The sequence below is a fragment of the Sturnus vulgaris genome, chromosome 2 (assembly GCF_052056855.1).
Source record: "Sturnus vulgaris isolate bStuVul1 chromosome 2, bStuVul1.hap1, whole genome shotgun sequence".
Lineage (NCBI taxonomy): Eukaryota > Metazoa > Chordata > Aves > Passeriformes > Sturnidae > Sturnus > Sturnus vulgaris.
Genome location: NC_142244.1, coordinates 26091524 through 26118763, shown reverse-complemented (window position 1 = coordinate 26118763; position 27240 = coordinate 26091524). Strand labels below are relative to the sequence as shown.

Sequence of the window (27240 nt, the reverse complement as noted above, 5' to 3'; positions counted from 1 at the left end):
AGAGGTGATTGGCACAGAAACACAACTCCTCCTGGCACCCCGACTACCAGTGCTGGGCTGGATGTTCAAGGGAAAGGTGCCTTCCACACATCACGCCACTGACACCACATGGAGCAAGTGGATTGCCCTCATCACTCAGCGCGCCCGTATTGGGAATCCAAATCGCCCTGGGATTCTGGAAATAATTACAAACTGGCCTGAAGGTGAGACTTTTGGATTGTCTTCTGAAGAAGAAGAGGAGCAAGTGGCACGTGCTGAGGAAGCCCCACCATATAATGAGCTACCAGAGACTGAAAGACGATATGCCCTCTTCACTGATGGTTCCTGCCGAATTGTAGGCACTAACCGGAAATGGAAAGCTGCAGTATGGAGCCCCACACGACAAGTTGCACAAGCTACCGAGGGACAAGGTGGATCGAGTCAGGTCGCAGAGCTAAAAGCCATCCAGTTGGCTTTGGATATTGCTGAACGAGAGAAGTGGCCAAGGCTCTATCTCTACACTGACTCATGGATGGTAGCTAATGCTCTGTGGGGTTGGCTGGATCGCTGGAAAAAGGCCAACTGGCAACGCAGAGGGAAACCCATATGGGCAGCTGAGATTTGGCAGGACATTGCTGCCCGAATAGAGAAACTGACCATAAAGGTTCGACACGTGGATGCACATGTACCCAAAAGCCGGGCTAATGAAGAACATCACAACAACGAGCAGGTGGACCGAGCTGCCAAAGTGAAAGTATCACAGGTGGATCTAGACTGGCAGCACAAGGGAGAATCATTCCTAGCTCGTTGGGCCCATGATGCCTCTGGTCATCAGGGGAGAGATGCGACGTACCGATGGGCCCGTGACCGAGGGGTGGACCTTACCATGGACAGCATCTCACAGGTCATCCACGACTGCGAGACCTGTGCCGCAATCAAACAGGCCAAGCGGGTGAAGCCTCTGTGGTACGGTGGACGATGGTCGAAGTACAGGTATGGGGAAGCCTGGCAAATTGACTACATCACCCTTCCCCAAACCCGCCAGGGCAAACGCTACGTACTGACCATGGTAGAAGCAACCACAGGATGGTTAGAGACCTACCCTGTGCCTCATGCCACTGCCTGGAACACCATCTTGGGCCTAGAAAAACAAGTCCTTTGGAGGCATGGTACCCCTGAGAGAATTGAATCAGACAACGGAACCCATTTCAAGAACGGCCTTATCAACACGTGGGCCAAAGAACATGGCATTGAATGGATATATCATATCCCTTACCATGCGCCAGCTGCCGGGAAAGTTGAACGGTGTAATGGACTCCTTAAGACTACTTTGAAAGCACTTGGTGGTGGAACCTTCAGAAATTGGGAAATGAACTTGGCCAAAGCCACCTGGATGGTTAACACCCGAGGGTCCATCAATCGAGCCGGTCCTGCCCACTCTGAACCCCTACACACAGTGGATGGGGACAAGGTCCCAGTGGTACACATGAAAGGTATTTTAGGAAAGACTGTTTGGATTAATCCCACCACAGGCAAAGGCAAACCAATCCGTGGGATTGTTTTTGCTCAAGGACCTGGTTGCACTTGGTGGGTAATGCAGAAAGATGGGGAAACCCGTTGTGTACCGCAAAGAGACCTAATTTTTAGTGAGAACTGTATGTAAGGTTTCATTTTGTATTATATATCTGTAAGAGGGTATTGGTTTGGGTGTGATGTAGATGGTAATAGAATAAGGGGTGGATTATGTCCTGGGGTACAATGCAAAAATGTGTATTCTATCACCATCTGTTAAAATGTGGGAGGGGTGGTGATCCTTATCTCTGTGGGAGATATCCTCTGCTGATGTGCCATCTGATAAGATGGGGGGATGATCATCGTTATCTATTCACAACCCATCCTTCCTCCAGAAGATATATTCTGTTAATGGGCCATTAAGTCCTATTGTGTGACTGATAAGATTACATCACCCCATTGGGAGATGCCCCAACCAGGGGCAGGAGCCAAGCCTTTCCTACCTAGATAAAAAAACTGGGGTTTGGGACCCGAGGGCAGACCTTTCTACTGGATCCCAGAGGAAAGTCGGACCTTTTTCCACATCATTGCTGGATCTTCGGAGGAAAACTGCACCTTCTACAGGAGCACTGCTTCAACAGAACCACATCTGTCATCCAGGAGGACTGCAGCCACCATTTATACGGACTGCTACCAACACCCTGACTGACAGGGTGTCAGGTTGTATTTCTGACTGTGTTGGTGGTTGTTTCTTTTATATTATTGCATGTATTTTATTTTTTTTTCTCTTTTCTCCTATTAAATTGTATTACTGACTTGGAGTCTCGCACTGGTTTTACTTTCAAACCAACACAATTTTTCATTACTTTTCTCTCTGAATACAAGCACTGATTTAAAGCTAGAAATAGATTGATTAATTTTCACCCAGAGCCTAGTAATATTTTGGGAGAGCCTGCATGTGGGGCAGTGCAGCCTATTCTTTCTCACACAGTAGCTATCACACAGCAGGTAGCAGTCTTGACTGCAGATGAAATGTCCTCTTCTCTGGCAGTATCTGGAGGGTCAGAGAGGTATCAGCACCTCCCTGAGGTGGACAGTCCCCCCCAAGAGTTGTGCTGGCTGCCCTTGCAGCTTCCTCACCCAGGAGGTGCGTGGGCAGCACTCACCTCAGCTGGCCCTGTGGTTCATCTGGTGTGGACCCAGCTTGCTGCAGGTGAAGGCAGCCTCCTGAGGATGGTCTCAGGTGTAGTATTTGGACAGAAACGAGCCTTAGAGTGCAGAAAAGAGCGCAGGAGAGAGGCTTATTTTTGATGGTAACTGCTAAAGTAACTGTGCTGAGGCAGCTGTTAAAACCAGTAATGCTTAAAGAGAAAGTTTTACCCCTTATGGTAAACGATGTGGTAACACAGACTCTAGAGATGGAAATCTCCTGCTCAGCCTCCTGCAGAGCTGTAAGGCAGCAGCTGGTAAGAGAGCCATGGCTCCAAAAATACTTATGGAAACAGCAACACCTCTGCACATGCTGCCTGGTCCTTTGGTTCGCCCTCTGGGCAAACAAAAAGGACAACAAAAAAGGTAAGTAAATTTGAGGGCTCAGCCTTTCCCAGCTCTTGGGAAACACAAGTAATTTTCTCTGAGTTGTAAGGATACCTGGGGAGAGCAGTGAGTACCAGCTTTTGGCTTCAAGAGAAAAGAAATAGTCTGGGGAAACTTCTCTATGCAGAGTAGCACTGATCTGAGCTTTTAATAATGCAGTGGACTTGTAAGTGTTCCAAACTATGAGATTTTTGAATTAATTTTTAATCTATGGTTTAACATTAAAGATTAACATGTGTTTCAGATTTCAGAAAGGGAATTTACCCCTGAAAGGTGAATACTTTCTTCAGTGACTTCTAATGGTTTTGTTCTATTTTGCCTTTTCTTTTTTTTCCCCCTCCTGATGGGTCCATAAAATAAAAAATGAAATAAAATAGAAAACTCCAAGCCAAAAGACAAAAAACCCCCAACAAGCAGCAAACTAAAACCCCCAAAACAAGAGAAAGGAAAAACCCAACGCACAGGCTATGCTTGGGGAGTTTTCAATTTGTTGTTAAACGGGTATCCAAATGGACTCTTTCATATTAATGCTGCTCTGTGTGCTCTTAGACTTGGCAGGAGAAATAACGCCTGTGTGAAAAACTGAGCCAGCTGTGCAGAAAAAAATCTTAGTTCAGAGCAGTTGTGTACTTTGCTGCTTGGGCATAAGCAACTGCTTGCATCTGTTACAGAGGGAAAATCTACAAAATGTTTTCCTGAGACTTTTACTCTAAGAGATGAGAGAAGCTTGTAGCAGTTTTATGTTTCCAAAAGTTAGCAGCTGTTGTAAAAGAGAATTCAGGACATCACGGGAAGGGAAGAAGAGAGGGCAAGTATAAAATCAGATGGCACTGTGAGGCTTGGTTATCCAGGGTTGACTCTCAGATCTTGGCATCAGAAAATAAGGTGTTAAAGAGGGAGGTGGATTGTCAGGTGCAGCACCAGCAGCATCTGCATTCGCAAAGTCTCCTTTCTGCATTTCAAGCATGCCATGATTGTACTCTGTGTTTTTTGAAAATCTGCTCAAAAAGTTTGGGCCATTTTATAAGTATTTGATAGTTCCTTGAGGGTGCCTACTTTGTGCCTCCCAGACTGGAATGCTTTGGGCCAGGGCTGCTTGCAAAAAATGTTTGCTTTTAGAATCATGTTGGCATCCAATGGAGCTGAACACAGTGAATCTTCTTGGTTATTCTTTTTTCTCATTGATGTGTGTGTTAATTTGAAATCAATACTAATTCCTGCTACGGTGGTGGAGAGAGGGATTAATAAGCAGAGCAAAGCCTATGAATCAGGTTCTAAAGTTTTGTTCCTGTCTCACCACTGACCTGCTGCATGATGTTTGGGTGAGTTATATTCTCACTCCATCTTGGTTTTCCTCACTGCAAAATAGTGTCTCTGCATTCCTTACTGACATATTTTAGAGCTACCAGTGCAACTTTCTGCATCTGAATTTTTCAGCATGATTTGCTGTACACAAATTGAGTTCCAGAGGGCTGGCACTGGGTGAAGGGGAAAGTGCATAACATTTTGGAAAAATCAGGCTCAGTGATCTTTGCTTGGATGCGTAGAGCTGCAGATGCTTCAGCTCTGGGTACACGATGAGCAGGGAGAGCCTCTCAGCTCTGGGGGGTGTTTCACTTTGCACCCTGTGCTGGCACATGCCAAACGGACACATAGCAGATGGACAGCAGATTTGTATTAATCTGGCTGTGTACATTTCATCTGTTCATCTTGCTTCCAACATGCAATGTGGAAATGATTAGCCCAAATGACTGGAGTGTTGGGAACCGATTTATAGTCAACAAAAATTGCACCCGAGCTTTGGGTTTTGGTGTAGTCAGGTTGGTAAGACTGCACTTCTAGACCGCAGAGAGCTTGGAGTGACTCCTTCTGGGAAAGGACTGCAAATGCTTAAATAGATGTGTTGCTGTGGCTTTTGTGTGGAAGTCTCTGTGCTTGACACTTTGCCTTGAGCCACATGAGGACCAAACTTCACATGGAAACATCTACAGCTCCAACACTCTGGGTGTTCCCATGAGAAGACTGTGATGTAGTTGTTTACAGCTAAAGCAAGTAATAAACTGGACATTTATTCCAGAGAAGTCCTAATGTATCCTCTTTGTTTCATTTCATATCATAATGAGAGATCAGATTTTGTAATGGAAGGACCAAAAATCAGGGTAAATTTCCACTGGGAAAAGAGACTATTCACATGATGTTGAAAGACCAGAGCATATTAAGTATGTGTGTTTGTATTCACTGCACTAATACTGAAAAAAAATTATGCAAAGTCAGAATGTATGTAATATCTAAATATATGACAAAAGTTCAAATGGATTGAAAAAAGGTGTTCTTACTTTATTGAACTGAAGTGTGCCAATATTACCATAATTAAATGGGGAAATCAAAGTAATTTGTTTTGTCTTTGTTCACTGAAAATATCATCAAAGTTGATATTCTTACAACCTATTTTGATTTTAATGAAAACTCTTCCCAGTGGAAAATTGTCCTTTTACTACCTCTTTTAGACAGCTCAACTCATAATCTGTAACATTCAATTACTGACATGACATTTGCTGGAGCAAGACAAATTTGGGTTTTCCTTTCTTTCCAACTTAAATGAAAAAGACTCTGCCTTTTTTTGTTCCCATTATGTTTGCTAGTTTTTGATAATTTTAATAACTTTAAATCCAAAGTATTTTGAGATGAATGAAGTTTGAGATATGGAAGTCTAATGTCTTTGAATATGCCCATGTAACTGGTTTTAATCTGACTGCCTTGAGAGACTTTGCTTTAATCAGCCTTGTTTGGAGATAGGGATGTTTCACTGTGATTTTCCACATTCTTAAGCCTTAAAGGCTCTCTCTCCTATGAACAAGCTACAGGAATTTTTTTAAACCCCAGTTTGGCAAGATAATTAAACATGTGCCTAATTTTTAAACATACATTTTAAAATATATTTCCACTGATTTACCTGCATTTAGTGGAATTTCTAGGACGTATCAAATTCACCTAGGCATCTGTGTCTGGCTGAGCAGCCCTGGCTCCAGGTAGGCTCCTGCTGGCTATACAGGTGACAGTTTTGGTGAAACAGGACTCAGGCAGGTCACAGAGCAGAAAAGCTTTTAAGGGACCTCAAAAGTGTGGTGAACAACAAAGTATCCTTTGGCCAAGTATCCTTCCATTTGCAAAATTTGTGCACTCCACAGGATGAGAGTGTTTCATACACCAGACATGAAATGGGTGTGGAAAGCAAATAGCCAACTTGTTGGCAGTGTCTCAGCCAAAACTTACAGTTTGCTGGACCAGATCCTTTAAGAAGTTGATAATCATCCTAGTGACAGTCCCTTCTGGCCTAACGGAAAATCAGATCAGTCTATTAATGAAAACTTTTCTTCTCAGAAAGGGCTTGGGATGTTGATTCCTTGGGGATTGCTTTTATTTTTATATATTTAAATATTTTAAATCCTTTATCAAAAATTTTAAAATATTTGATTTTATTTTCTTTTGTCTTAGACACCCCTTTGTGAAGGAATGAGCCCACCATAATCCCCCACAGGCCAACATAAGCAACCACGGGGTGACGATGGTGTTGGATTATCCCAGTAACAGGGGAAGACAGGTGAGGTGGCCCCAAAAAATATTTGGAAGAGCTCCCTTGCATTTGGCTTGGAGAAGTGAAGCCATTTCTTGGAAGTTATTTCCTATCTCCAAATCTCACTGCCCACGGACCCCTGAACTTCCTAAACCCACATCCCAGTTCCCATTCCACTACTGCAGCCCCACAATCCTCTTCCTAAAGCTCTCCTTCCTGAAGCTGTCCTCAGCCTCTCTGCAACCTGAACTGGGTCTGGCCCAGCTTAAACCCCTCTTGCAGGGAACTTCCTTGAGGACTCCCAGATGATGTCGATGATGGGCGGGAGACAAGATGCAGCATCTAGCAAGTCCCTGGATCTTCACCCAGCCTGTGTCCTAATAGGTCAAGCCCTTGTCTTGGTTTGAAAGACAGGTATTTACTAAGGAAAGGCAAGAACCCCATTTCTGAGATGGAGAGTGCAACCCCCCTCCCTTTTAATTATTATAGTTTCAAATCAGAAGCTTTCAGGCAGAAGGTATGGGGATAGGAATAACAGTTTTTTTACTAATATATCTAACACAGCAAACAGCAGAAACAACAACAGCTATTAAAACTGCCAACAAAACAGAACAGTATAACTCAGTTCCAGTCCCTTTGAGCCTCAGGCTCCCTCTCCCTGTGCTCAGTTCCCAGTGTTGTGGGCAGGGCAGGTCCTGCTCAGCTGAAGGGGCTGGGTGATGGGAGCAGCCCAGGTGTAAGAGGGATGAAGGAGCGACTCCCCCCTCACGGTGTCGGTCGTGGTGCTCGGCAGAGTGTCCGGAGGTAGTAGGATGAGGCGGGAAAGCAGCACTGCAATGTCCGACAGGAGGGAACGTGGCTCCCGGCCTTGGGATGGCGGGGAAGATGCTAGGATGCCCTGGCCGTCTTCCTCTGACTCCACGAACGAACAAGAGAGCGAGCGAGAGAGACCCCAGGCCCCTGTCTCACCTTTCATTTTTCGGTCCCACCCTGTCCCCCACTTCCCTGTGAGAGAAAACTATTACTGCTAAGATGTAGCCACAAATACTTAGAATAACAATGGGAAAAATTCCACAGAAAAAAGATGGAACAATTAATCCCCAACAGCCCTGTGCCGTTTTTGTTCATCAACCTCTGCTCTTCTTTTTGGAGGAGGATGGACATAACTCTTGATGCTTTGGGTAAAAGCAGTTGGTTGAACCATAGGTTAGGATATTTGCAATGGCGTTTGACCTAAGGACGGTTGTCTGGTAGCTGCACTCCATGCTGCTGCCTTTTCCCGCCAACTCCCCTCACTGGACTTCAATTTTATTCCTTATGGTCTCTTTCCTTCCCACTCAATATACCACTGAATATATTTAAACCTTGAGTTGTTTTCCCTTATTAAGCAGTTTGTCACTGTTGCAATCTTTTTGTACTTTTTTTTTTAGCCAGAAGAGAAGGAAGAAATTTATTATTTAGACCATAAATCATTGACAAAGCTGCTGGGCTGTTAATGTATTTTTTATGTCTCGGCAAACAGAAAACAGGAGTGTCTTAGTAAAGCTTTGCAGACCTGTTTAATTTCAGCTTCCTAAACCCGACTGTCTGTTCCCCAGTCTTGGGAGAAGGTATATTTCTCTTGTAGAGGCACCAGTGGATAACTTCTCCCCACGGAGACAACTTTGCTGTGCCAGCAATGTCACATGCTGTGGCCAGCACTTGGCACTGATCCACAGTGTTACATATCTCTGCTGACTGGGCTGTGCTGGGAGAATACTAGCAAAGAAACAGGACCAGGGGGAGTGGGAACTCAAGCCTATTTTTGCTTTTAGATCCTGGGAAGAGTTCTAATTAGATGCCCACTCTGAGGTAAGTATGATACATGCAGCTCTCAATTCATCCGATGCAGCCTTAACCTGTACTTTTCATGTGTGAGTTTAGGTGTGGTTACAGATACACGCAAGGATGCTTGAGGATGCTTTCAGAGACAAGTGCTGGCCATGGTGGAGCTTCCCGAATATTAAGGGCTGACTTCAGTGAGGTTTTGCAACCTGCTTCAGGAAAATTAAGCCAATGTGTACGTTCACTGCTCTCAGTCGGTTATGTCCCTTTTCCCTCTTTCAGGAAACATAGATACTAATCTTTGTGTAAAAGATGAATTTTCATTTCTGGTGTGCTGTGACAAGCAGTAAGATAAGAGAGATATGAGCATCCCAGCTAGATGAATGGGTAAGTCTGCAGCTGAGAGCTGTTGCTGTAGGATTTTTGGAAACTCACGCTGAGATGCTCACCTTAACTGTACTTACACAAACTTTCGATATGCTTTCACCCCCAAGTCACTTCAGCTAAAGTAATTAGCTCTGATCATTTAAAATGTTCCCATCCCTAGACAGCCATTACTGTAGGATGATGCCTCTACTGTAGCTGTGAGCAGAACAGGACAGTATGTCTGAAATGCAGCTTTCCCTTCTCAAAACAAAGGAAGTTAGAATATCCCCACACCTTCCTCAGCAGGTTATGCTGCTTAATGCCTAGCTGTGATGTAGAGGCACTGCTTCTTTTCTCCTTTTGCTGGCTTTGAGGCAATAACCTTGTGTTGAGCAACAAGGCAAACAGCAGAAAATGACAACATCTAAAGTTACTGCAGCAGGATTCTCCAGAGCTGATCTACCACAGGAGTAGGGGGTAAAGGAAAAGGAACTGTGTTTGTTTGCCAGTCTTAGTTTTGTAAAAGACAAAGAATAGGGAAATAACTTTCTGTGCCCAGTTAAACTTTTGCTTTCCTCCTTATCTGTGCCTGCTGTTTGGAAAACAGTGTTTCAGGCATCTTTGAAGGACTTGAGGAGAGAAGGAAATTACTAGCATCGTGTTGCAAGGACACACCACTCTGTACCTTGGGTATCCTGCCTTGTGTGGCCTTCAGCTGTCTTCTGTAGACAGATTGCCTACTTCTGATTTGCCCACCTGAGTCTCAGGGTATGAGTCATTGATGACTGATTCTCAGCACAGCCAGGGATGGACAAAAATTGACACCAAATGGTCCCACAGAGAGGGCTGAATTAGCCTAACCCATCCCTCCACTCTCAGTTTAGGGGAGAGATGAGTGAGCTCTTCATTCCTGTTCACCCCTGAGCCCCCTCCGGCCTTGCTTATCTGCTACAGCAAAAAAAACCCCAACCTCTGAACTGCAGCTGCTCCTTGAGCCCTCTGCAAATGCTATGAATTCAAGGACTGCCAGCTCAGATAGCAGCAGTTTCTGTTTCCAGCCAGTGCCACATGCATCAGAGGGAAGTGTTAAACTTCCCATGATGTACTTAATAGTGCAGCACTATACCATGGAAAGGGGATTAATGCATGCCCATAGCACAGCCATTGATTAGTTTTTTCCTATCTAATGTCATTATAGACATTATTTTTGTTCTATCAATGTTCCTTTGTATTTTTATTATCTTGCTATAATACAATGCAGTTGTTTTTCTGTCTCTGGCTTGTGCACATACTGCATTCAAGGCAGTAGAGATAGATACAAGGCATCCATCCCAGCTTACTGGAGCTGCAAAGGTGGCAGCTCTCCTGGCAGCTTCAGCAAGGCTTGATAGAAGCATATAAGAGAAGCCCCTACTTGGATCACAGCAGGAGTCCAGAACTGGGAAGGACCATTTATTTGAGTCATCGGCCTCATGACGCTGCACCTGTAAACCAGATTTGGGTTCTTGTTCCTACTTAGCACATGCCAACAAGCTGCCTAACACTATATTCTTCTCAGTGTTCAGAAACATTTTTTGCACTTCAAATCTGTGACTAATTAAACAGAAGCATTAAGGTCTGTTAGAAAAGCATGGTTCAGACGCTCAGGTAGCTTAGCATCATGTGAATTCTGCTACCTGGACAGCACAACCTCTCTCTATTGCCCTAGCAGGTTTGAGTGATCAGCAGTTCAGCAAATCAAACTGTTGAGAACATGAGGATCTCACACTAATGGAGACCCTCTGAAGATATCTGAAGCTGTTTGGCTTGCTCAGCAGGATCCAGGGAGTCTGTGCCAGAAATGGGAATCAAATTCCTCAGTATGTCCTAAGAGCCCCTTTCCTACCCCTTCAAGAGCTAATACAGCTCGTCTGACAAGGACATGGAGGGGAACTGACACCATTCTGGTATATGCAGTTGAAAGCTTTTCTGCATTTTTTTTGGTTGTAAAGTCCATTTTTCATACTGTCTACGGCTGCAGTTTGGGGAGGTCAGCACAGGGAGATATGCTCTATGTCATCCCAACCAGTCAGTCGTTTTAAATCCTCCTCCCAACTGGCCTGCAGAGAAAGATCTATTTCCAAAAGAGAAAATAGCAGGGGTGGTAGTGACTGCTGCTCACCAGTGAGCAGCTGAGACCAGAGTGGGGTGGGTCAGCAGGAATTTTCCAGTTAGTCTTCTGTTTACTTCAGATGAGGTTATAAACAGTAAGGAAGAAGGGTCAGTGTGATGAGCACACTTTCAGAGGTAGCCAGTGTCCCTCACATCTAGTCTAGTTCTTGGCAAGAAACACTGAAGAGCTCAACTTCAAGACACTGATACTGTGTTTTCTCTCTGGATTAGTGTCTGCTAGCCTGCATATCCTACAGGTTGGGCAGCAATTCTGAGATTATTCTTTCTAGAGTAAAATGGATATTTGCACTTGGGAGGCTCTATGCTGGGGGATGACCTGATACCACAAGCTATGTCTGATGGTTTCTCCAGGGATAAAGGTGCCTATTGACCTGCATTCAAAAGGAATAATAACACTAGAAACACCTCGCAGGAAAAGCTAGCTTTGGTATAGTTTTAATGCCTGTATTACAGAGACCTTGCTCAAAACCATACTAGATGGGATTATTTTCCTGCTGTTTGTTCCAATTTGTCCTGCAGAGCCAGCAAAGATAAGAAGGAAAGTGTTGGAAATTATTTTGCCTTATACATTGTTCCATTGTCCCCCACAGGTTACTATCCCATTGCTAGACCTGTCAGCCACTTGTATAATATGTGCTCTCAAACTAGGGCACAGAAGCGATCCCCTCTGTGAATGTCTGGAGCAAACTTTGTCTTCTTGCTGTGAGCTGGCAGTTTGCTGGAGGCCTTCATTCCTCATTCCATTACTCCCACTATTACTGGTCCAAGGAGGTTTCTACCAAGCATCTTTCCCAGGAACATTTGTGCTAGGGCATCTTGGACTTAGGATGCAGTCTACTACAACAGCATGAATCTGTCTCAAATGCCTGCTCTGCAGAATGACTTTAGAGCCTGGAAGTTTTTCCATGGTAGAATTTCCTTAGTGAACTGGAAATAGTTTGCTAGGCATAAATTCTGATCTGTCCTCCATTGCAGTGCTTGGTTATGTTGGTTCTCCAAGCAGGGTGGAATCTATTGCAAGCTGCCTCCAGACATTAGGCTGGGTAAATACTGTATTTGGTTAGATAGACTTTGAACTAGCTAGTGTACCACATCCAGAATGAAACAGGATAGAGAGTCCCTGGTGAGAACAGGCAAGACCAGTATTCAAGCTGTTATTGAGCAGCCAGTTTGGATGCTGTCACATCATGCTGGATATCTTCAGTGTTTTCTGTGTTTGAAACTGCAAGCCAGGCTCCTTCAGGGCTTTTGAATATTTGCTGCAGAGGCAGGTCCTATGGTAGATGTACTCCCTGCATCTGTTCCCCTCTCCTCCTGCTGTAAGTCACTCCTTCCTGGATTGTAGGCTTTGCTGCAGCTCAGTGTGTTGGACTGACAGTGTACCTCAGCTCATTCCGGGTGGGAGATATTTCTTTTCTTTAGCACAGGGGGTAGCTTTGGTCCCAGACTCAGAGGTGTGAGGCAGGCAAAAAGTACAGCAACTTCCTTTCATCTCAGGAAAAAGACTGCTCTGCAGTTTCTCCCTCCATTGCCTGCGGTTGCCAGAGGGAAAACTATGTTTCTACCCTGTTCTTGAAACTTCTGTGTGACCTCATCTTTGCCTCTCTAACAAGGGACCCAAAATGTCATACTGCCAAAGGTATCTTCCCCAGCATGTGGCAACAGGATTGCTAACTGTGCTGGGACCGGTGGGAAAAATTCCAACCATTCCCTGGGTTTCAGATACAAGCTGAATCAGCTTGAAGCTTTATTCTCATTTTCCCCACAGCGACACACATTCTGACACATTTTCCCTTGAGGTCTGGAGATGCAGAATGCACAAAGCTGAGGGTTTCTTTCATCCCTTTCACACCTTCTTCTCTCCTTCATCCCCTGGTCATTTTCTTCCCTGGCTTACCAGCACTGCAGAATGAATCTGTATTCTGGTCTCTACCTCTGTGTATCAGAAGTTTGCTGCTAGCAAGTGCCAAAACTGCTCATTCTGCTGGTGATCTCTAGCAAAAAGGTGTGGCAGTGACTGGGAGCTGAGAACATTTTTTTGCCTGCTTAGAATGAGTCAAAGCGCTAAGATTTGCCCATGTCTTTTGGCTTCACTGTATCTGGTATGTTCTGAAGGCTCTGTGATGCTTGCAAGCCCTCTAGGGCAGCTAGAAAATGTGGTAGCACCTGACTCCTCCTTAAACTTATCAGGGAGGGTGGGTTGTGGGACTGTGTCATATGTGCTTGTGACATTATGTATAAACTACCTACATAGACTCCTTCATGGATACCAAGGAGGGAGCTGAGGTTCCACTTGGAAAAGCAACAGCAGTGAGCCATCAATAATGAAATCAGTTCTGTTGCCAGAACAATTACTTGATCCTGAATGTGAAGAAATTCTGAAAGAGCCTCTGCAACCAAAACATTCTTCTGCTGACTGGTTCACTTGATAGGGGACAGAAAAATGGTACATCCATTCTAGTTAGTGATGGGAGTTTGCTGCCTCATGATCAAAGGAGAACACTGTTTGCTGAATGAAGCTAAGATCAAAGTGTCCTACGTACAGGAAGGGCCCATTCCTCTTTCTGCTGACAGTGGTGTACCCTGCTCATCCTCAGGGCATGCTGCTGGCAGGGTTGCTTAATTACTAAGAAAGGAGGAGACTGCAGTCACAAGAGAGGGTGTAATGGCCATTGTAATCCAATTCTGAGAGATGATTTGGTGGTAATTGATTCTTTGTCTCTCTGAAATCATTAAACTTCTGAATGCTTAGAAAATACCTGGATTGTATAACTTTGCAGAAGGAGACTTCTTACAACATCCTTTGCTTGATTATTTTTTACCTCTTTTATGTAATTTGACTTAGTAGGCTGTATACCTGTGCATATAACTACAGTTGCATGTGCATATATCTATAGTTGCATTTATATCAATTCAAGGGAATTCAAGTCCTCATTCCTTAGGCTGTATTGAAAAATCCTAATCCCAACAGATATGCTAAATTTGAAATCTCCTTTTCCCTCTTTCCTCTGCCTCCTTCCTCTTGCATTAATACAAACCCACATTTTTGCAATGTCTAATTTTGTTTAAAATGTTTAAACATTAATCATTTGGTTGTGCTTTCCTAGTAGGTGTCTCCCTGGGCATACAGGTTTTAAAGTATATGCGACTTTGTGTGCACCCATCTGTGTTTTGGGCCACGAATGTTGGTGTGGAAGAATGCAGTCACGAAAGTACTTGCACAGATGGACAAGTGCATGTGTAAACGTGTTATATTATAGTAGTCTTGAGATGGTGCAGCTTCTGAGGAGAGTTTGGTCTTTGCTCTTTTGGCTGCCTCATTGGTAAAGGAGTAATTTATAGTACTGCCTGCCAATACTGTGCTAACACACCACCCTACCTCCCTGTTAATGCTGCTGGAAGACTACTTTGCCTACTTTTTCTCTTGCCTTGTTTAAGCTTCCTTGTCAAAAGTGGTTGTATGTGTTTTATCCAGCTGTAACCCCGCAGGTGCCACTCAGCTTAACAAAATGAGTCTTTAAGTGTACACCAATAGGACCAAAGAGCAGCTGGTATGCCCTGGGTTGCATGAGGTAAAGGCAAGCCTGAGGAGCTGCCTTGCCTGGTGGTTTAACAAGTCAGAGATAGGACAGTGTGGTGTGTGTGTGTGGGTGCTCATCTGGTAAACCAGGTTCAAAGCACCTCCCCTTGACCAGAGAAATGAATGGAGACCTCAGCCTTCCTTAGTGCTTCCCTGCTCCATGGCATTCAAATTACAAGGGATGCTGTGGTGCTTTGAAAAGCTGATAATGTGGGCTGTGGGGTGTTGCAGCATAAGAGTGGGGTACTGGCAAGGAAAAGGGGATATGTGTTTTCTTTCATTTTTAAAATTGTTCATGAGTATATTGGGAAGTTCTCAAACGTATCAAAAATTATTTTTATGGTGAATAAATGATGCATGTTCTATTTTAGTGTTTTTATTATTCTGCAGGATGTTTACAATCAACTAATAATAAATATTAGGAGTAGGAAGAGGGTGATTAGACATGAAAATCTCATCATCTTGATGACTGAGTGACTGATGTAACTAATCCTGCAAAGCAAACTTCAAAGTCTAACTTTTCCAGTAAATTGGAACACTCACACTTAAGTATAACTTTTCCTGAATGACAAGAATTTGAATGTGTGGGTTTTTTATGGAGTGGAAAGTGGAAGGAATAGGGAATGAGGCTGAAACACACATTTTGCTTTTCCAAATTGGATTACTAGATTCTATGACTAGATTCTTTTCCTCTCATGGAGAGGATCTCATTAAATTTATGCTGAATGTAACAGAAGAACTTTCCGCACCATGTTGGAGAGAGATGTCAATCCAAAAGATGTTCAAATCATTGTGACTCCCTACACATGGTTAGCACATGGTTGATGCTAGACTGGATGTGTAGTCATGGCAAGATAACCTTCAAATTTCAGCCTGCAGAAAAGATAATACCCTGTGGGAGTCACATTCAGCAAGAGAAATCTTCAAAGTTGATATGGATCGCTTTGGGCTACTGTCACTGCCTGGACAGCCATAAGAAAATGAGGGGTCCAAATCCATTCCCAGCCTGTTGCCCACAGCAACAGCTGGAAGGCAGATGCCTTGTGATAAAGGTGATGCTTATTACTGGCTCTTCAAATTATTTATTTCTGCATACTACTAACAGAGTTGCATAGAAGATGGATTGATTAAGCTTTCACCAGCTGTTTCTCATCCAGCTACCTAATGCTCTGAGATGTTAGCACTGGAGATTAACTATTTCCCTAGGATTTTCCAGAAGGTTCCATATTTTTAAATATGTTCCAAGGCAATGAGGAAAATCAGACTCAGGGTGCTTTTTTCCCCACAAAGTGAGAATGTGTAAACTTCACTTGAAGAGGTTAAAGTGAAATTTTGTCTGACTCTGTTCTGAAGCATTTCTGAGCCTCCCTGAATTACTTGGGGTATTATAGCTAGGACATGTGGAAGAAGGAATGAAAGTCCTGGAGTACTGCAACTCTGAAGCAGTCAGTTCAAACATCAGAACACATGGAAGGCTGTTCAGATGATAAAAACTTTGGATATGTAGCATCTGAAGCTCAGCACCACCAGGCTCGGGTGATGCATTTCTACATTAGGCAGTCTGGGAAGGATCTCAGCAGACAAGCGTGTGGGAGACACTCACCTTTTCCTCGGACATTGGCCTGTCTGATTTCTTGGTACTGCAGATAGAAAACTATTCTCATGAAGCATGTCACCTTCATCAAACCTCTGTCTCTTGGCAGAAAATAGAAACTTTGCAGGCAGCCCCTCCTGGATTCAGCAAGAGAATAGGGTGGTCTGCGGACAGCACCTGGATGTTAGCAGTATTCTGCTGTTGCCTTGGAGTATAAAAATTCCTTGCCTTCTTCTCCAGTATCCTCCCACATGCTTTGAACAAAAAATAGTGTGCTGTCATATAGAGATATAGGTTTTTGTAGTCAGTATTTTGATTTTGTGGAAAAAAATGTTTTAAAGCATTTTAGTGCAAAATGGTGGCGGAGGCCCCTTGGTTAGTTTCATTCAACAAGATTTTGGTGGTAGGAACAGAGATATTTCCATGTGTGACTTGTAGTCTTAAAATGGCAGCCTTGACCTGCTATACCAGATAGCTGGGGCTTTTCAGACTTTCATCTTTGTCCAGTGTGTGTGGAATACAAAGAAGTAAATAGTGGAAATCTTGGAAAATAGACAAGATTTGATGAGATCCTCCACTAGCAATAGTAATTTTTCATCAGCTAAATAGAAATGGCTGGACTGTAAAATATTTAGACATTTAACCCTTTAAATTAAAAATATTGTTAAAACACTTCCGGTCTTGCTGGATTCTATGAGGCAAAGAAGTGGGAGGAGAACTGTGTTTCTTAGTTAATATTGCAGTTTCTGTTTCCCTGATGTTGAGTGTCATTAAGATTGACGTGTCTAAAAGCATATTCTCTTAGACACAGTTGATTTTTCTTATGGCTCCTTGTCTGTTGCCAAGAAGTCCAGCTGTTCTCAGAGGTTCTGAAACTAGAGTGTCCTCACTTAAAAGGTCCACACATCTACATTTGTCTATAAAGAAGATCTGCATGAGAGCAGAGAGATCTGTGAGGAAGGAATATAATTCCTTTTAGCCTGATATATAGGGTACGGTGTAGGAATAGGATACTGTTTTGAACTGTAAGGGTATGGGGCCACCTGCAGCGCTTTGAACTTTGTGTCCTTCTCCTGAAATGCTTGAATTGTGTGTGCTTATCTTTCCAGGTCTGGTGTGTCCTCTGGAGGTGTCAGTCAGTTCAGGGAGTATCCAGGTTGCCCGAGGCCAGACAGCAGTGTTGCCCTGCACCTTCACCACTAACGCTGCCCTCACTAATCTTAATGTCATCTGGATGGTCATTCCTCTTTCTAATGCCAACCAGCCTCAACAGGTAGGTCTTTTCTTACTGGAACATGTATTTCCTTGGGGCTTTCCTATTCCCTGTTCTGGATGTAGGCCCTCTACAATGTTTACTCTCTGGTTGTCTCAGAACTTCATTGTCCCTCCACTGCTGAGGATGTCCTCTGGATATTACATGAGTCTGTTTTCTTCAATGTTTTGTTAACAGAAGCCCATTGTGTCCTTGGCTGGATGTGCAGCTGGGACAAACATATGTGGTACTGTGTTTCTTCCCTGAGCCTCTAGTGGTTTGTGTGTTCGAAAAAGCACAGGAGATGAAATCTACATTTCCGTTCACTGGATGTGGAACTTGGAGGGCCTGGGAGTAGCTGCAGCTTTAAACCTGTGAAATCTATTTAAAATGTCCTCTCATAGACTCATCACCCCTTTTTCTTCCCTCCTTATTTTTCCACTGTCTGTAGCTTTTGCAATTCTATTCTTATGAATACTAGCAAATAAGAGGATATGATGGTGGGGACAAGATTCATAACCTGAGATATGCTAGCCTGTTTTTTGCCCGCAAACTCTGACAAGAGAAGAATGTAATTTCTCTGAAATACATCCCTCTTGGGTCACACTGCCCTCATCACATTTTGTATTCGTTGTGAGAACCTGCACTGAAGAATCCTTGCTCCTCAGGGACTTGGTCTGAGTACAGTCTGACTGGCGGAGGTTATGCAAGTTCAAAGGTTGCACTGCCTGTCATTCAGCTCATCCCAAAGGTCTTCAGTAAGCAGTGTCAAATCATGGCAGGGTCTTACTGCTGGAGACTCAAAATGATACTTTTCCACTGGGCAGATGCTTTTCCTCAAAGTATTCACTGACCTGCAGAGAGCATCTGCTTGTATACATCGATCCTGTCCAGATGGGTAATGACTATCATATGAAGGAGGCTTGTTTTGTCAGTCCAGCTACACATGGTGATTTGGGTATCTTCCTGGTCTGTTACCTTTATGAACAATTTTAATGATGTAAATGGGCTACAGAGTGTGTTCTTCTTTTGGAAAAATACACCTGTGCTAGGATGCTGAGGTTTGGTTATTCAGAGATCCTTTACTAACAGATCCTTTCAGCTTTGGAAGTCCATGTTTTGCTTGCTATTCTTCTTCCTTGCTCAGCTCCTGCAGAGTGTTGTTTGAGCCTTTCTTTCTTTTCCAGGTTATTCTCTACCAAGGGGGTCAGATCTTTGGAGGTGCACCCCAGTTCTATGGGCGAGTGGGGTTTGCTGTGACAATGCCAACCACTAGTGCCTCCATCTTCATCAACAACACTCAGCTATCAGATACTGGCACATACCAGTGTTTGGTCAACAATCTTCCCGACCGAGGCGTCAGGAATATTGGAGTCATTGGACTTACTGTCTTAGGTGTGTTTATTGATATTATGGGGGAGAGGGGGGAAATAGGGTCAAGAAGACCTCTGTGAATGATAGTGCATCATGAGCAAATAAGGTACTGTGGGCCTTTGAGCCGACAGACATACCGTGGTGAGGAATGGGCTGTGTTGTGGGTACTGTGGGAGTTTGTAGGTCACACAGATTTCATAGGCCAGCAGTGTGTAATGAAGTTTCAAAATATGGTGGAGAGAAAGTTTTTGTGGCGGTATTGTGATATGGAGTTGCAAAGAAGTGGGAATAAAGTACAAGGGCATCATGGAGGGCTGAATGGAGCATAAGGGGTTTGGTGCATAGCAACAGGAGGAGAGAATGACTTTATATCTTTGCTTCCTTTCCATGAAAACAGTTAGTCCTGGATGCTCCCATTGATACTAAATACTCCAAAGTGTATACCATTATAGGGATATGAAAGCAAAATCCAATCACAGTAAATTTTGTATGCAGCTCTGTTAAATCTCACCTTCCTTGCTGTCTCAAAGACAGAAATATTCATGTTTCTCTCAAGGTAAGGATCTAAGAGAACTGTGTCCTGTGAAAGTCAGCAGTAGTCTATAATCCTGCTGGGCTGGTGGATCAGGAATCTTTGTGTGAATTGTTGCACCCCAAACCATAATGAGTTCTAGTCTGCTGCCTTGTTCTTGTCCCCTTGATAGCTTGTGCCACTGTCCTTGCCTTCCCCAGCAGCACATGTCTAGAGCGAGCCTGCACTCCACTGTTTGGTCACATTTCCTGATTTGCTATCACATTCCCCTCTTCTCTCGCAGTTCCTCCTTCTGTCCCGCTTTGCAGAATCCAGGGATCCCTGGACGTGGGCAGCGATATCACACTGACTTGCAGCTCGGAAGAAGGCATCCCCCGGCCAACATACCTCTGGGAGAAACTGGACAATGTCCCCAGGTTGCCCCCAACTGCCACACAAGGTGCTCATTCTGTTGATTATCTTCTTATTTCCCAGGTGGCAGCCTGGGGCTGTCCTTTGCCTGAGTTGTGAGAGGTGGCATGGCTCATTGAACTACTGTCACCATTTGCATGGTCCCTTTATTGGGGTGAAGATTCTTAAAGCCCACCGTGGACCAGGTAACATCAAGAGGCCACTTAAAATGTCATGTTTTTTTTGGTATAGAAACATGTTCCCCATTGAAAAACAAGGACTGGATTGAGTGGAAGAGAGAAAGTGTGGTTGCCAGATGTTGTCATGTGGCCAGAAATTTCAGCTGCCAACTCACCTACATTTTTAACCAAAAGGAAGTCTTGTAGAATGGAAACTGGGAAAAGAGAAGCAGAATAATCCCAGGGAAATACACCTAGTTTCTCACACTGAGGCCACAATTCTCCAATAAATTACTGCCAGAGCTGCTTTTCGGATGTATGGAGAAGCAGGCTTCTGGTGTTTCCCAGCCTCAAGTCCCATCCATAAGTTTTCTTAGCCTAGGTGTCTTGATCAAATACTGGTAGCTGTACTTTTGCCTTTTATCTTGCTCTATTTTAAAAATATGGAAGCTTTCAGTTTAATATAATTCGGGAATGAGGTATACTGGAAGAGAAGTGTTGGGAGAGTAGGGTTTCTGCAGAGCAAGATTGAATTCAACAAGTAGATCTGGTTATAGGTAATTCTGCATCTCTTTTTTCCCTGTTCTCACACATCACTGAGAGTCCCAAACTTTTGTCTGCAGATATTCCTCTATAAGAAGAAAAAGAAACCTCTAGTGCAAGCTCCTTAAGGCCTAATCTTGTCTCTGTGTGTGTGTGCACACACACAATGCTTCCATCTCAAGGTTCTTCCTTAATTTATTTCTCTCTTAATAGTCTCAAACCAGAATTCTCTATTTGCTGGCTTTGCCTTTTCATGATTTTCCTCAAGTCGGGGAGGGATTTAAATCCTTCTTTTCTCTCTGACCAGACCAAGTCCAGGGCACTGTCACTCTCCGAAATATCAGCACTGTGTCCTCAGGTCTTTACCAATGTGTGGCTTCAAATGCTATTGGAACCAGCACTTGCCTTCTGGACGTGCAAGTCATTGCACGTAAGTATTTTGCTGGGGAGGCTTGGCCACCTTCTTCTGTCTTGTGACAATAAGGTGTCTAACCATCTTTGCTGTGAGCCACTACCTGTCTCTCTATCAGAAGATAATCATGACCTAGAATGGGAACATTGCCTTTCTCCCTTCCCAAGCCATGGTAGCTTCATGTGCTTACAGATGGCCACAGCCCATCCCTGATTTCTTCTCCATGCTCTGTTCAATCATTTCCACAGCTCACCCACGGAGTATTGGCCTAATTGCAGGAGCAGTGGCCACAGGTGCTGTTGTGCTTGTTGTTTGCATTGTGTTGGTGGCTGTTGCACTGTTCTACTGGAAAAACAAACACAAAGAAGAAGAGGAAGAGGAAATTCCCAATGAGATAAGGTAAGGGTCAAGGAAAGCTGGTGATGGGGACCTCCAAGAAAAAGCTGCGGCTGACAGGAGTGGAATTGGAAATCTAATTTTTGTGAATCTTGGGTTTGTTCCCCGGGATCAGGGGAAGATGTCCATATGTTTAGAAAATGGAGGGAGAAAATGAAGAATTTTAACAGATTTTGTTTTCTGTATTGCCTTTAATGAGAGCTTTGACTTCATAGAATCGCAGAATGGTTTGGGTTTGAAGGGAATTTAAAGGTCATCTAATTCCAACACCTCTGCCAGCAAGAGGGATGTGACTTCATGTTAGCTCTGTAGGAGAGAGATGTGGTGGGAATTCTGACCCCTAAAGCCAGACAGTGATAGCTGAAAAGCTCTGGAGATACAGCTGTGATATTCTCTGGTCACAGATGTTATGGTCACATCTATCACTGTCTGGCACATCCTGACTTTCTTTATAGACACATTTGCCTCAGTGGCAAATTTGGCACATGGAGCGTAGAGGTAGGGATGCTGAGAGGAATGAGTAAACAGGCCAAGCAGCAATGCTGATTCGCATTCGTGCTGTCCTTCTCCTTGAATTGATAGTGTTAACCCCAGCACGGCGGTTGGAGGTGGGGGTATTGGACAAGTGGGCCAGTGTCCTCACACCTTCTTCTTCTCAGGGAGGATGACCTGCCACCCAAATGTTCCTCTGCCACAAAGACGTTCCACACTGATGCGTCCTCATCAGAGAACGACACCCTCACCTCCTCCAACACCTACAACAGCCGCTACTGGAACGACCCCAAAGCCAACCATGCCACAGACTCCTTCACCCGCTTCAGCAACAGCAATGATGCTCACCAGCCTCCCTTCTCCCGCTCAGGGAGCACAAATGCCCGCCCCATCTATGTCAATGGTGGCCACCCATCCCCGGCTCCCCCTAAGACACTGGTGGTGACGGCCAGCACGGCGCCATCGCCTCAGGAGGTGATCCGGAGCAATGGTTCAGTCAGCAGAAAACCACGGCTGCCTCACACCCGTTCCTATGCAGTCAGCCAGGCCACGCTGGAGCGGATTGGGGCTGTCCCCGTCATGGTGCCCGCCCAGAGCCGGGCTGGCTCCCTGGTGTAGGACCTTGCTGGTGGCTGAGAGCTGAGCAAGGGGTCTCTCATCCCCGTTGGGGTGAAGAGACCCTACTCCTTCCTGAAAGGCAGCAAGGTGGCAGGGTTCACACACTTACTTCCACCTGCCCTCCCCTCTCAAGGCTGCTTCCATCTGGTGGGACAACCCTGTCTGAGTCGCTTTCCCTCCAGCTGCTGGAGCTCCTCGTGCCAATGGACACCACAGATGTGCCAAGGCCAGAGGAGCAGAGAGGTCGGGACATGCTCCCGGGCTGCTGGGCCCCAGCTGGGATATGTACTCGGGCCTGATCTTGGAGGGAACTTTTGCTTTTATTTCCTGCTTGTTTTGCTGGGGACCGAGTCCCATCCATTTGGGTCTTTCAGGGAGGTATGGGATATATATATATATATATTTTCTTTTCTGTTGTTATTGTTTTGTTTCCAAGAGGATGATGACCTGTGTTGGGGCAGGGAAGGCAGAGCAGCCCCAGCTTCCCATTGCCCTGGCTCCGCTGTTGGATTAGGGGGTACTGAGCACTGGGGCCAGGTGTGGGGAGGCATGGGACAGGCTGGAGGGGCAAGATGAAGGCACGGCCACCAGCCCAGGCAAGAGAATTGTTGGGTGAAGGTGCTGGCCGGGAAGCATTTGTCTTTATTTTTTGCAGTTCTTCCCCTCACCTCAGCACACACAGACACACACAGGCACACACATAGACACATGCAGATCCTCAGACTGGATATTTCTCCTCCACTAGGTTGGAGTGCCACCAGAGTCCTGTTTATAGCTGTGGAGGATGCAGCCACCTGAGCATCTTTCCCTGAGACACTTGGTGCAGAGTGAGGCTGCACCACTGCTGCTACTGTTGTTTCTGCTGCTCTAGGGCTTTGATCTTTTCTTTTCTTGGGGTGTTGCTGGGGTAATTCAGGAGGCAGAGGGGAGCAGGGTGGTGTGGTGGAGCACCAGGCAGGTTTATGATATATCTGTTGCCCCTGGGGTGCTGATTTCAAACCCCACAACTTTGATGTTTGCATGGTGGATTTTATTCATCAGGCTATGCAGGGCTGGGCAGCATGGCAGGGCACATGTTGTGCTTGGAGCTCTCACATACAGGAATCAGAGATTTCATTCCTGCTCTCCCACCTGCACAGACATGTTGGCACGATTTGTTTCCTGCTTTAGAAAACAGAGGCTTAATGGAAGCCCATACACTATCTCTCTGCTTCCCCCAATTCCCTCTACATCCTAGTACTGGGTACTGGTGGCATCTGTCAGTGGCCCTGCCATCTCCTTGCAGCCTGGCAGGTGGTTTTGGCTGTCACTTCTACTTTTTTTCTATTGCAACTAAATAGCCTTAATCAAAGCCAAGAGTTGAAACCTCTGAAGAAATCTGATGGCATTTGGACGGTTGGACTGAGTGCTGGGATTTCGCTTCCTAGAGAGCACTGGTTCAAAGAGGCCATGTCTGGATAGGTGTTTTGGCATAACACCAAAAGTTGCACAGGCAAAGACAGTGATTTCCTCAAAAAGCACCAGAGCCCTTCCAGGTCTGCTCTTGGAAAAGCAATGTGGGGAGTCACAGGTGGCTTTCCATAGTTCTCACTTTAAAAAAACGGTCTGTTTAAACCCACAGACTCTTTCTCATCCCCACTTTCCTTGTCCCAGCACGGCTTTACTTTCCCTAGCAGTGGCCTTGTTCAGGGCCTTCTATCTAAACAGTACAAATGCAAGCACAGATTCTGAGGAAGAGGGGGGAGGTGAGGGCTGGGTTCCCACGTGGACACACTGGCTTTTTGGGAAACTGAGAGCTCCCAATCAGAACTAGGTTTGAAGCCTGGCTGAGATTTTGTGCCTTCTTTTCTTAAAAACAACAACAAAAACAACAACAATAAGAAAAAAGAAAATAAAAAGGAGGTAAAAAAATCCAATTTCCCTTCTTTCCCCCTCTACAGGACTGCATCCAGAACGTGTGCAAACCCCTCTGGTGGTGCAGGCAGGCGGTTGCTTTGTGTGTGCAAACATTTCACTGGAGCAATCCTGTTTCCTGCCTGTCTGCTCACTTCGCTGCTGGGTGGTAGGATTGATGGGGGAAGAAGAGTGGCTTGAGAAATCCTAATGTCGTAAGAAAAAAACCTAATCCAATGAAAGAAAAGCCCAGACACATTCTCTCTGCGTTTGTAACAACAAACGTGTGTGTGACATTTACAGGAACACTGCCCTCAGCAGGCGCCCTCCTTTACTGGGAAAGCTCCCCTGGCTCCTATCCTTCATAAGACTGTTTGTTCCTCTTTCTTTGTTCTTTCTAATTGTATAGAATTCAATAAAATTTTATTAATATAAGAAAAGAACTTCTGCCTGCCTGCTCCTGCTTTTTTCTTCCTCCCACCTAATTCTTTAAATACAATGAATTTGGCCATTAATACTTATTCTTGATGTAACTGCAGTATGCAGTGACCATGCAACCAAGAGCTGAATGTTATTAGGGTAGCCTATTTGGTAGTGAGCTCTGGTACTAGAGCCTTGTTTTTCTCATTCATAATAGTCTGACACATTGCCCTTGAATGTACAATTTCCCAGTCTTGCAAGGTCACTACCTCTCTAGACAAAGGTGAGTTTTATTTTCTGCCTTTTGGCAGGGGAGGCCCTATGCTGCTTTGAGTGATGTGGGAAAATGTTTCTTTATAGTTGCCAAATTTTGCTCATATATTGGTTTTCCAATCAAAAACATGGCATGTTTATCTGAGATTTAAAATCTAAGGCAGTCACTGACTTTCTTGGGCATTTGAATGTTTGATGGGGGAAACTGTTAGGAATTTAACAGAAGAGCTGAGCCCCATAGACAGAGCATGTGAAGTTTCAGTGTCTGAGCATTCACACTCTCAGGGTATAAGGGGGCTATTAAGCATACACTTCTTAGTCTGTGTCGACAGCTGCTACCAGAAGGTTATTATTAGTTAGGGCAACCTGATATTTTGCCTGGGATTTTGTATTTTTCTCTCCATGTTTCATTTTCTCTATTTCTTCTCTAAAATCCCACAGATATACTGAGAGTGATTATTAAAACCAAAAACCTACAGATCAACAGCAGTGGTAATTCAGCCCTGCTGCACATGCATCTTTCTCATTCCTGGGTATTTTTCAAAACCTACTTCCAAATGCTCTTGTAAATGTATTTTCAACTACAGACCTCACAGTAAATAAGACAGCTGCAGTGCCATTTTCAGGAAATTTTCATAGGAATCTTAATGTTTCCATTTATCAACTTCTGATTGTGCAATCTTGATGTGACATTTAATAGCACCTTTACATTTTATTCCCATGATAGCCTTGTCAGTATTCTGCTATAGTATCCATCTGTTGCCTGTGGTTTGCTCCTTACATCATCCTTTTGCATATCTTGTTGATCCAGAGCAGAATTTCCTAGGATGCAGGATGATTTATGATGTTTGCACAGCACCTAGAATGCTGGAGTTTAAACCTGCAAATTGTGCCTAGTGAGGTATTGCTACAATTCAAATAACTAAAAAAAATTCTACCAGTTAGATAACTTGGTAGTGCTCCAGAATTTTAATTTATCACTAAAAAACAAATAGAGGTTCAAGATATTGCAGCAGTGAGTGAAAGTCACCACTGAAACTGTTGAGTTTGCTGACAGCCTTCAGCCCCAGATATGCCAAAGGGTTTGTCCACCGCATGCTATAGATGTTAGATTAAATGTTGGTACCTATGTCTTTGTCACCTTCTACCAAAGAATATCTGAGGGGAACTTGCTCTAAAAAAAGGATTAACTATACTTTTGAGTGCTGAGACAGAAATAACCATGAGAGGATGCTTCACACTTTAGAAGTGGATATCTTTTTAGAGGCTGGTGTAGATGAGAGCTCAGTTAAAAATATTTGGGAAAACTGCTCTGCAGTCTGCCAGAAGTTTTTTTAACTTACGCAGCTTTTGGACTCAATCTGCTTGTTCATCTGAACTAAAAAAAATATTAAAATTACTCAGATGCATGCACTTCAACACACTCTTGCCGGAACACAAATGATTTTCCAGTGGAAACCACTCTAACAGACGGTATCCTGTCCAAAATTGCCTAGTTTTCCCATGAGGATGGGGGATGCTCATGACATCAGTCTTCCTTACATCATGGTTTAGACCGTCATTAAGAGGACATCAAATCAGGGTAGCCTCAGTTGACACCCAGGAGGTAACTGGGTGATCGATGGTACTGGACAGAGGAAATAAAAAAAATACATTTTATATTGAACGAATGTTCATGATAATCATGGTTTCATCAAGTACATTGCTTTTGCAGGTTACTGGATTTTTCTTGAAAGCATCATTTGGCATCCCAGCCTCATTGATTTCAGGCATGGAAGTGTTTTTCTGTGTCTGCACTTTAACTTGCATCTTCCCAGCCATTGCACCACTGGTATTTGAGCAAGTGGATGAGCTGTGCCTGTGTCTGCCAGCACCAAGTGAATGGTTCAGCAGATTCTCTTATGATGGTATTGAACATTTCTATCACATGGAAAACTGAGGAAGTACATGCCTTTCACAAGTTCACTTCTGAGCAAACCCAAGCGCTCATATTAACTCATGGCCTCTGTTTAACAGAGGCCTGGAGCAGAGCTGTTGTCATGCTTCTCAATGACTGAGTTGCCCTTCTTTCTGTGCTTTTCCAAGTGCTGCTGACTATCCTGCCGCAGCTTGTTTTCCTGAAGCCAGAAAAACAGTGTTCACCCACTGTGCCCTTGTTACAGGTCTGCTCTTGCCATGAGAAAGGCAAGATGTGTTAGTAAAGACAAGGAATATGGGTGTTGAGAGAGGGAGTGTAGTGTCATTGAGCTCACTGAGGCATGCCTCTTCT

At 44.3% G+C, this 27240-nt stretch overlaps 1 protein-coding gene across 4 annotated transcripts in view; it reads left to right on the top strand.

The window, feature by feature from the left end:
- Positions 1-24721, top strand: part of IGSF11 (immunoglobulin superfamily member 11) — a 112465-nt gene extending 87744 nt beyond the window's left edge. For 3 of the 4 annotated variants that reach the window (XM_088158975.1, XM_088158979.1, XM_088158977.1), the window contains exons 2-7: positions 17307-17470; positions 18637-18844; positions 19639-19794; positions 20775-20897; positions 21128-21278; positions 21935-24721. In XM_088158975.1, the coding sequence (XP_088015101.1) occupies positions 17307-17470; positions 18637-18844; positions 19639-19794; positions 20775-20897; positions 21128-21278; positions 21935-22385 (1253 nt within the window). In that variant the 3' untranslated portion in view covers positions 22386-24721. Of the gene's footprint in view, positions 1-6558; positions 6689-17306; positions 17471-18636; positions 18845-19638; positions 19795-20774; positions 20898-21127; positions 21279-21934 lie in introns of those variants that run through there. The other variant, XM_088158978.1, reaches the window with a different exon arrangement.
- The last annotated feature ends 2519 nt before the right edge of the window (positions 24722-27240 follow it).